Source organism: Equus asinus, chromosome 26, assembly GCF_041296235.1.
Source record: "Equus asinus isolate D_3611 breed Donkey chromosome 26, EquAss-T2T_v2, whole genome shotgun sequence".
NCBI lineage: Eukaryota > Metazoa > Chordata > Mammalia > Perissodactyla > Equidae > Equus > Equus asinus.
The window spans coordinates 37,286,803-37,297,907 of NC_091815.1; the positions used below are offsets into that span (position 1 = coordinate 37,286,803).

The 11,105-nt window shown below is 46.3% G+C and overlaps 1 protein-coding gene across 1 annotated transcript; it reads right to left on the minus strand.

The window, feature by feature from the left end:
- Nucleotides 1-2,314: 2,314 nt before the first annotated feature.
- LOC106822670 (cationic amino acid transporter 3-like) lies at nt 2,315-10,262 on the minus strand. The gene is made up of 11 exons (XM_014827951.3): nt 9,865-10,262; nt 9,102-9,260; nt 7,853-8,030; nt 7,513-7,625; nt 7,126-7,348; nt 6,817-6,956; nt 6,609-6,711; nt 6,216-6,418; nt 4,604-4,770; nt 4,169-4,277; nt 2,315-4,017 (listed from the first exon to the last, which is right to left on the minus strand). The coding sequence occupies exons 1-11, from the start codon at nt 10,235-10,237 to the stop codon at nt 3,905-3,907; spliced, it is 1,881 nt and encodes a 626-aa protein (XP_014683437.1). The 5' UTR covers nt 10,238-10,262; the 3' UTR covers nt 2,315-3,904.
- Between the last annotated feature and the right edge of the window lie 843 nt (nt 10,263-11,105).

Genomic DNA, 11,105 nt, shown 5'->3' on the forward strand with positions numbered 1-11,105 from the left:
GTCCTTGGTGCTGTCTGTCTCATGGATGATAGTGGATTCTAGAGCCAGGAAGCCAGGGAGTAAGCAGGGGATGAGTGTTTTGGTTTTAACCCCATATATGCTAGGTTTAATGGAGGGAAACTGATATCAGGGTCAGTGTCAGCCCTCACCATATATGTTGGCACAGCACTATTCTGGACTGCACTTTGGCAATATTCACCAAAACTTTTAAATGTATATGCCTTTTAACATTTCCACTTGTAAGGTAATTTTTATACCATTAAGTGAAATTTTTCCTATAACACATACATGGACACATATCACCTTTCCCAAAAAACCTCCTCTTGTTCTCAGGAGGTCCTTAGTGGAAATGACATTGATCGTTGACTTTCTGTGAGATTTTTTGGCAGGGTGGGGGAGGGAAGGCTGTGCTAGTACCATGAGGCGAAACTGAGGGACAAGTCCATCGAAAACTTTCACATCTGGTTGCACTTGGTTACATTAAAGGAACAATCTGCCATCTGTCTTCTGCTAGACAGAATTCATATTCTTTCAACTGCTGTGTAATGAGTGAACTAGCCAACTGTGAAATTTCAAATAAGGAAACAATATCAGAGTATATACATACTTTGACAAAAGTCTCAGCTGTGAAATTAAGCCCACTCGCCCACAAGCAGGGATTCTAATGGAAGACACACAAAGAGGAAGAATTAGGGTGCAACTGTGCCTCAAGCCTTACAGGCAAACAGAAGAGAGGTGGAGCTGGAGAGGGGAAGGGAGTTAGAGCGTGTCTGCAGGGTTCGAGATTTTCTTTCTCAGGATATACGGGGAAGGTCTCCCTGAGAATGTGACTTTTGAATAAATACTAGATACAGATGTCTCAGAGAAAGGTTTCAGAGAAAATCTTCAGAAAGTAAAAAGGAAAATAACAATTTAAGTTGTAGCATTACAATGTTCAAGTGTTCCATAAACTAAACAAATTAATCACATCCACATCCTCAGCACAACCCCTCATCATTTTGGTTCTCCTAGGACAGTAATCTTGAACATATTTTTAACCTACAAGTCAAGGCGTTACCTATATCTCTTAAGACCTTTCAGTTGCTTTGCACCACACTGATACCCAAATCCACATTACTTGCCCCTGCTGTCATTTTTTAAAAACTCACACTCAGTAATGCTATGATGGAAGTAGCCCCATTCTTCCAAAATTTTCCATATGAGGATATGTAGATACAGCGAGGTTAAGTAACTTGCCCACCGTCACACCAATACTGCATGGTGAAACTGAGCTCCAGACAGCCAGCCCGCCTCAGAGATCAAGTCAGCTCCTACACTAAGGGACCACGATGAGTGCACCATGTGCAAGACACCACACGGGGGCTTTGTACGTGTGAGCAAATCCTGAGACAGCCCTGGGTTGCAGATATCACTGTCCCCACGTTCTGATGAAAATGCCAAGGCACAGACAGGTCCAACAATAAGTCATTAAAAGGTAGGCCTCAATTTGGAGCCACAAATTCTGAACATATATCTGAGCATTTGACCATTCTATCGAATCACCTCTGAGTAACCCTGTCTTGTCGTGGGTGACTATGCCTCTCAAGATCACCACTGTGTTCCCAGCACCTAATATGTGGCTGGAACATGGGAGCAGCTAATTCATACCTGGTATTAATCAGAAGGAAAACTGCTGCTGGGACCATCTTTTCCTTCTGGCTAAATTTGCATCAGTCATCTACTCTCCATCCTATTTTCTCAGCACCTATGAACTCCTCCACCCATTGCAAACCAGCTGGTACCTGCAGAACTTAGCACTGAGACCACTGTAGGCAGTGCCACCCACCAGATCCATGTGAGTAAATCTAATATTCATGTTTGAGGAGCATATTACCATTACTCAAGACACTACTGACCTCCAGGAACCACTGTTGTACAAGAATATTTCTTATAGGGGGCCACCCTGTGGCCAAGTGGTTAAGTTCGCACACTCCGATTCAGCAGCCCCAGGTTTCGCCGGTTCCGATCCTGGGTGTGGACCTGGCACCACTCATCAGGCCATGCTGAAGCAGCATCCCACATAACAGAGCCAGAAGGACCAACAACCCGAATATACAGCTATGTACTGGGGGGCTTTGGGGAGAAGAAGAAGAAAAGAATATTGGCAACAGATGTTAGGTGCCAATCTTTAAAAATATATATATATTTTTTTAAGATTTTAATTTTTTCCTTTTTCTCCCCAAAGCCCCCCAGTACATAGTTGTATATTCTTAGTTGCGGGTCCTTCTAGTTGTGGCATGTGGGACGCTGCCTCAGCGTGGTTTGATGAGCAGTGCCATGTCCGCGCCCAAGATTCAAACCGACGAAACACTGGGCCGCCTGCAGCGGAGTGTGCAAACTTAACCACTCGGCCACGGGGCCAGCCCCTAAAAATGTATATATTTCTTATACGTTTATACTAACTCCTTAATATCTTCTAATTCAGATTTTCACAACAGTCTTGTTTTTATACGGATGGTTTGTTCTGAATCAAATCCAAACAGGGTTGTTTTTTTTTCCCCCTTGGCTGAGGTATTTTAAAGCACATCCAAAGTCTTACATAGTTTTACCATTAAATACTAATATATGCATCTTTAATATTTAAAACATAACCACAGTGCCGTTACCACACCTAACGAAATCGGGGGAAAGAAGGCAAATTCTGTCTGGCAAAAGAGATGGTAGATTGTTCCTCCAAATGTCAGCATCTGGCTCCTGTGTCTGGTAAATAGCATTTACTCTACAACCATGGTCTCTTCAGTTCTGGTCATGTCATTTCATTGTTAGAGAAAGTGCACCACTTCTGTTTCCTGGAGAATTGCCCACGTTCTGGTTTTGGCTGACTGTTGTTTTCGGTTTATATGTGACTGTCCCCTATCTTCTGTGAACTGATAGCTGACCTAGAGGCTTGATTACATTCTGATTCCATTTTTCATCAAGAAAGTATCATGGCAAGTGCTCTGTATGGCCTATTACAGTGCATCAGCACAGGCATCATATCTGCCTGTCCCACGTTAGCACGTTAAGAATGTTAATCAGGTGACACCAACTTTTTCCATCAAACTTTCACCTAATAGTTTCAGTCTCCACTAATTAATGTTTCCTAACCCTGTAATTTCATTAGGGCTTGCAAGATGGTGATTTTTCTAATTCTGTTAATCCTCTTCCATCTATTAATTTTTTTTCCAATTAGAACTTTTCTTCATTAATTCTGTTGCGTAACTCAAAAAGAGTCTACCACAGAAAAGTGAAGAGAAATGATCATTTACACAATGTTCTATGTCATTTATATTTCAGTAAAGCTGAGGAGAAATAGAAATGATCATTTCACTTTACCATTTTGAAATGATTCTTATCTGTTCTTAGACCCTGTCCTAAAGTCTTTGTCTGACATTAATAGAGCTGTGGCAGCTTTCTTGTTATGGTTTGCATGATGTCTCTCTTCCTTTCCTTTCCTTCCAACCTATTTGTGTCTTAATATTTAAATTGCAATTCTTGATACAAGTCTTGATATAGTTGAAACCTGCACTTTCTTCCTATCTGACGATCTTTTCACTGGAAGTAGGCACAAGAAGGCGCTTCTTATGTGCAAGTCATACTGTATTTCTTCCTCTGGATGCTGGTTACATTGTTGTCCTTTCTTTGTGAAAATTCATCTTGCCACATTCTTACAAAGCATGTGCTTTTCTCTATGTTTATTATGCTTTTAAAACTTACTTAAAATTATACAACATTAAAGGCATTCTGTCCACTGGCAATAAACACAGGGCTCTAAAGGCATCCCATCTTCCTGCCCCACACAGGCTCCAACCTTTCCTTGAACCAGAAGATCCCTCCCGGGTATGGAAGGATTCCACCAGCATCCACTTCCTGTGGTTAAACTCGTTCAAGCACTAGGGATGTTTCTGTCAAGAGCTTGGGAATTTAAAGCTGGTGGCTGTTCATCACTGTTCTTCTCCAAGCTGTGTCTGATCCCATATCCAAAGTATACGGCAAATCCTAGTAGAGAAGTGAGACAGTGAGATGGAAAAGTAGGCACCCTCTCAGTAGGCCTCCTGTTATGGCATCTGAGACAGTTTTGAGGAAACATAGTAGGAAGATGGTTGGCTCAGTCACCCAAGAGGCCTCTTGTCCTGAGAAAGCCGCTTACCTATCACCATCCAGACACCAAATTGGGCCCAGGTCCTGAAGGTCATCTGCATCATCAAGTAAACATTCACAAAGATGCTCATCAGTGGGACGACAGGCACACCAGGGACCTGTGAGCAAAGTCAGTTAATCGTTGAACACACCACAGAAGTGTGAAAGGGAGATCCCCTACCCCACCCAGGTGGGAGGGAAGACTCCAGTCCTATTTGTGCTGCGCATTCAGTGCCTCCTCAAATTGGGTATCCTACTGGATGTTCCCAGAGAGACAGGTAGTAGGAAATGGAACTAGTGAAGTACTGAGTGTGGATCAGGGAATCATCCATTGGTTTTAGCGACTTGCTTTTTCTTCCCTGGTCCAGCAAAGAATTTTTAGACCTCAAAACATGCAGAGTTCATTCACTCAAGATGGATAGTTTGAGGGCTTAAAGTCACCTACCTTGAAATGAAGAGGAGTGGGGTTCTGGGGCTGTCTCCAGATGATGAAAGTGATCCTAAGAATGAGCAGCAGGAGCAGCACCGTTGCTGTGGAACACACGGGGTCTCCAGAGAACAGTTGGCTGGGCCATTGGGCCAGTATCAGGCACAGGATCGTCAGCAGGAGAGCTGCAAGAGTCAAGGTGGAGAAAAGGTCCAACTCCAGAAGCCAAATGTCAAGACCTTGGGTCAGATGACTTCCCAAGCAAGTGGGAGAGCTGGGAGGCACCTAAGGGCTTGTAGCCTGAGCAGGACTTATTAGGGATGAGTCCTGGGAGCCGGAGGAACCACATGGAGCATTCAGGGAACTACTTCTGATCTGGCCGGGCCACAAAGCACAGGGGTGAGGTCAGGGTTAGAAAGGAAATGAGGGGGGCTGGCCCCGTGGCCGAGTGGTTAAGTTCGCGTGCTCCGCTGCAGGCGGCCCAGTGTTTCGTTGGTTCGAATCCTGGGCGCGGACATGGCACTGCTCATCAAGCCACGCTGAGGCAGCATCCCACATGCCACAACTAGAAGGACCCACAACGAAAGAATATACAACTATGTACTGGGGGGCTTTGGGGAGAAAAAGGAAAAAAATAAAATCTTTAAAAAAAATAAATAAATAAATAAATAAATAAATTAAAAAAAAGAAAGGAAATGAGGCAGAGTTGGCCTCAGAGCCATAGCCTATCCTAGGGCCATGGTGGATGGAGAGGAGCGATGGGTCTAACAGCTATCTTGAGTGGTGGAATTGAGGGGACTCAATGCTGATTGAATGTTGGGGGAGAATTGTGCTAGGATGAGGTCAGAGTTTCTGGTCTGGGTGGATGGCGGTTGGCGGTGTCATTTTTTGAGATGGGGATCATAGGAGGTGGGTGGTCGATGATAAGTGTAGTTTTAGCCAGGAATTGGAGGTCATGATAGGCAGTGGATAGGATAGATACGATCAAAGGATAGATATGATCGTTGAAATTTTGGGGGTGAATAGACGTTAAGTGAGGAAAGAGCTGTAGGTGAAACCCTGCAAGCACAGGAAGGAGAGTGAGGAGAGGTCACAGGTAGAAGAAGTGCTTAAGGCTTTCTAGACTTTTCCCTCACACACACTCAGACCACTGAGCTGTGAAGGAATAGGATTCCACTGCTCAGGAATAGCTTTCAGGATCCCTCACCGCAGACTAGGTTTTGCCTATCTTTTCTCAGTCTCTGCACACTATGTAGATTGCCCCACACTGAGAGTCAACGTTTATCACACAAAGGAAAGGAGAAGGCAGCTCCTTGAGAGGGCCTGGGCTAAAAGTCACAGCCTGTAAGTGACAGCACATGATAGGAAGGAACCCAAGAACCCACCCACATACAGGCTTGTGACCTTAGCCAGCCATTTAACCCTCAGAGCCCCAGTTGCTCATCTGTCAAATGGAGATGATGCCAACCTATTAGGGATATTGAGAGGTTTGGGGGGGGGGTGGAGAAAGACCTTGGGTCATATCCCACCCCATAACTGCCTGCTCCAAGACTCCTCAGCCGCCAGAGACACACTCCCACCCCATCCTGTCAATGTCAGAGTACCACCAAAGAGAAATCGCGCTGCTCACCAAGCAGTAAGGCACATCCGTAGACAATCCGGCCAGATTTTGGAGTGGGGATGGTGTTGATAGGGTTACACAGACTCTTTAGAGTCTTGGAGGTTCCTACTTCAGGTACAGATTCCAACAAACTTGCTTCAAGTTTAGACTTTATCTCAATTATTTCCACCTCTGTTTTCTCATTCTTGCCTAAATCCTGTTCTGGCTGGTACCTGAATTAGAGGTACGAAGACAGTATTAACACCAGCCCCTACTCTTCCAACACCAGAGAACCTAATCCACCTCTTTCCCACCCTAAGCATAACAATACACTTAGGAGACAGCATGAAGGCAGAAGAGGATTAGCTCCTCATCAGTCCCCATGAGTCCAAGACCCCCAATCAAGGTAGAGTGGAGTCTCACCTGACAACAAGAACAGAAAAGGCCACCAGGGAGTAAGCAAGCAGGGTTCCAATTGACATAAGGTCCACAAGGTCACTGAGCTCGAAGAGGAATGCCATCAATGCTGGAATGAGGGTGCAAACAACAAGGTGGAGAAAGGGAGATGAGAAACTACTGGAAATATCCAAGTTAAAGAAACTGATCAAAGGAGTGGGTTTTGTTTATTCACCTGCAAGAATTCCAGAAACTATGGTGGCCGCGATGGGGGTGTGTGTGTGGGCATGAATCCGGGCAAGTCCCCGGAAAAGGAGTCCATCGTCTGCCATTGCATAGATCACCCGTGGCATAGGGAACATGGCACCCAGAAGGCTGGAGGAGAAAATGGAAACGTGTGAGGACACAGAGAAGCAGAACAGACCAGGGCTTCTGCTCCCTAGTCTACAAGGGGTAAGGTGTCTCTCCCTCTCATCTCTTAAGTCCCAAGGGCTGGGCCACCTGGGAATCTGACAGTAGATGGGAAGAAAGCTTTGACACTGACCTGGATGAAAGAGCACTGAGAGTGCCAACAGCCACTGCATATGTGGCGGGGGCCCATCCGACATGGAGAAAAGCCTGTGGCAAGGGGCTGTCAGGATCAATCTGGTAGTAGGGCAGCATGAGGGTTAGTGCTGATGAGACACCAAAATACACCAGAAAGCAGATGAAGAGTGAGATCACGATGCCCACTGGGATGGAGTGCTGGGGATTACGGGCTTCCTCCCCTGCAGGAAGGGCAGAAGTGTTGGGTCAGGAAAACACACTGGGAAAGGCACAGAATCTCTTCCCTCTTCCGCCTCCAAAAGCAGGCCAACCCTCCACCAACCCCATGCCCAAGGGCAGCCCAAACTCTGCCCAAAACCCTAATGCAACAAATTGACCGTGTTACCTGCAGTGGCGATGCAATCAAAGCCCACAAACGCATAGAAACATGTAGCTGCTCCACGGAGAATCCCATCAAAGCCAAAAGGGACAAACCCTCCAGAACCCAGAGGGCCCAAGCTATAGAGAGAGAAGGAATGAGGACAGACATGGATGAGGTGTGTTCAGTCATCTCTCCTGGGCTGCTCAGTCAGCACCCCATATCCTGGGCTCTACCCTCCCCCAGCCCCCACTCCCACCCCTGCCCCCATCATCTGGATTGTCAGCTCAGATCACTTTATTTCCAGCTCTGCACCCTCCACACACACACACACACACACACAACCTTGGCAGACTGCCCTCCTAACCTAGATGTGTCATTGGATCCAGATGTGGCCAATTTGTAGTCGTGTTCTGTGAGCTGCCAGTGGTGCAGATCTCCCTTAATGAAGCCAGAGAGGATGATGAAACTGAGAACCAAAAGGTTCAAGCCCGTGAACATTTTGGTAACCAGGGCTGACTCACTAGCTCCCAGAACCAGTATTCCTGTGGGAAAGATGGAATATGAAATGTCCAAAATTCCTAAATCCATAGAGACAGAAAGCAGACTAGTGGGGCCCAGGGGCTGGGGGGAGGGGGAGGTAGGAAGTGACTGCTCACTGGGTACAGGGTTTCCTTTTGGGACAATGGAATGCTTTGGAACTAGCTACAGGTGGCAGTTGCAGAACATCATGCTACTGAATTACACACGTTAAAATGGTTGTTTCAGGGCTGGCCCCGTGGCCGAGTGGATAAGTTCATGCACTCCACTTTGGCAGCCCAGGGTTTCACCAGTTCGAATCCTGGGCGCAGACCTAGCAACGTTCATCAGGCCATGCTGAAGCGGCATCCCATGTGCCACAACTAGAAGGACCCACAACTAGAATATACAACTATGTACTGGGGGGTTTTGGGGAGAAGGAAAAATAAAAAATAAAAATAAAATCTTTAAAAAAATAAAAACATAAAATAAAATGGTTAATTTCTTATTGTGGTAATCATTTTGCAATATAGATGTGTATCAAGTCATTGCGTTATACACCTGAAACTTACACACAGTGGTGTATGTCAATTATATCTCAATAAAGCTGGGGAAAATATGACAAAATAAAATAGTTCATTTTATGTTATGTGAATTTCACCTCAATTGAAAAAAAAAATCTTTGGTCTCAGTACAGAGGAAGAAAACTTGTCATTCTAAGTAAGTAGTTTTCAGCTGGGAGTGATTTTGTACCCCAAAGGACATCTGGCAATGTCTGGAGACATTCCGACTATCATAATTTGGGGGGTTGGGTGCCACTGGCATCTAGTGAGTAGAGACTAAGGATGCTACTCAACATCTGATAATGATTTTTAAAAAAGATCTACAATGCACAGGACAGCGCTCCACACCAAAGACTGATCCAGCCCAAAAGGCCAATAATGCTGAGGGTGGGAAACAATGGTATATTTCCTGCCTTGCTGTCTCTCATATGGCAGATCCTTCTTTCCAGTCTCCCCCCACCATTCCACCACCCCAAGCCTCTCCCACCCCAGCGCCGCCCGCTTTTCCCATCCTGTCTCTGACCCCTGCCTCACCAGTGACCAGCAGCACCAGGCCCAGCGCGAAAAAGTCCGGGTACTCGGCCAAGACGTAGGGCACATGCAGAGAGAAACTTCCCTGCAGGACCCGAGAAATGTGGTTCCCAGTCAGGCTGTCAAAGGTGCTGCTCCAGGCCCTGGCCACGCTGGCGGCTCCTGCAGTGGCAGAAGGAGGAACACTGGTCGAATGTAAATTGAACCCCTACTGTGTGCCGTAGGATATATTTTCAGAGAGAGAGAAAAAAAAAAACAGACAAAATACCTAATCTCAAAGAGTTTCTTTTCACGGTGTTGGGAGAATAGACACAGATGATTCACGAAATAAGTCAAGTGTTTAATATGTTAGAAGGAGATCAGTGTTATGCAAGAAAACAGTAACATGAGATGGGGAGACGCTGGGAGATGAGGGTTGAAGTCTTAAATAGACTCGTCGGGGAAAATCCCACAAAGGCGACAGCTGAGCAAAGACTTCCAATCAGGTGAGGGAATGAAGCTTGTCTCTCCCTTCCTCTCATCCCAAAGAACTCTTCCCCACCTCCTACAGTTCCCATTTATCTTGGTTCAGTCATTTAAGGAAAGCAGGAGAGCGTTGAGTAGAATGAAGTTTTAGGGTTTTCCTGCACTGTTACTCACTTCCTCTCACAAGGTTTATAGCAAAGTGCTCACGGATGAGTGGGAAGACCCCAATCCCCCCCTCCTATGTTCCTGATCTTAAGTCCCTTGTTTCCCCCACACCTGCCCCCCAACCCTTTCATCTCACCAATGACATAGGAGAGTATGAGGTTCCAGCCAGTGATGAAAGCACACAGTTGTCCCACTGTGACATAGCTGTAGAGATATGCAGAGCCAGAGCATGGTACCCGGCCCCCAAACTCCGCGTAGCAGAGTCCAGACAACACTGAAGACAGGGCGGCTACCAAGAAGGAGAGGACGATCGCTGGTCCAGCTTTGTCCTTGGCCACTTCACCAGCCAGGATGTACACTCCTGCTCCCAGGGTGCTGCCCACACCCAAAGCCACCAGATCTAGGGTGTTCAGACAACGGGCCAGTTGACTCTCAGACCTCTCCGTTGGCTCCAGGGGCCGCCTGCGAACCAGCTTCTGGCCAAAATGGCGAACATTCTGACACAGCATGCTAGATGGAGTTGAAGAGGAGGCTAAGATCTGCTAAGAAAACAAGACAGAAAGCCATCAAGAATGTGCATCCACCCTTAGCTCTGGGAGTGGGACATAAGACCAGTTCCACAGAGCAATGGTGAAAGAACATACTGGGTAAGCCATCCATGTCTGAGCCTCAGTTTCTTCAAATGTAAGGAAGACTTGGAAGGGTTGCATGAAGAGAAGCAAGCAAAAGCTTCCAGTACAGTGCCTGGCACATAGTAGCTGCTTCAGTGCCATGAGTTGAGTGGATAAGAGTGCTGACTTTTGAAGCCAAATCACACAGCTCCATGTCCAGCTCTGCCGTGTTATCTGATTGTGCACCAGCTCCATCCCACTCTTTTCCTCCCTTCCTCTATAAAGCAGGAAAATGATTACCATCATTACTCCCTCCCTTACTTGATACCTGTGAAGAGACTCTAGATGGCACTTGGCATCAGACAGCTCACGCTCCACCCATGTCTTTGCCAAAGATCCTGAAGCCTGATAGCTTTGTTTCCTAGCTTGCAGAGTGAAAAGGAATTGGAAGTCAAAGTCAGGGTGAAATGTGATGGGATTTATAGGGAGGGAGAGAGTCTAGCCCAGATCAGTCAAGACAACAAAGTAGAGTGGCCTCCCAGTTGCCTGGAGGGAGGGAGGACTAATCTTCAGTCTGAATCAGAAATGTCAGCAGTTTGTTTCCTACTCCTTCGATCAAGGAGTGTCTCCTGAGGACACCGCTCTGGTGGGCAGGGCTGAGCCAGTCAGCACAAGTATTGTCAGGGGGCTTCTGCCCCTCAAAATAGAAAGTTCATTTAGCATTTTGGTTAAAAGGAAAGATTCAGGAGGCAGGAAACTGACTGGA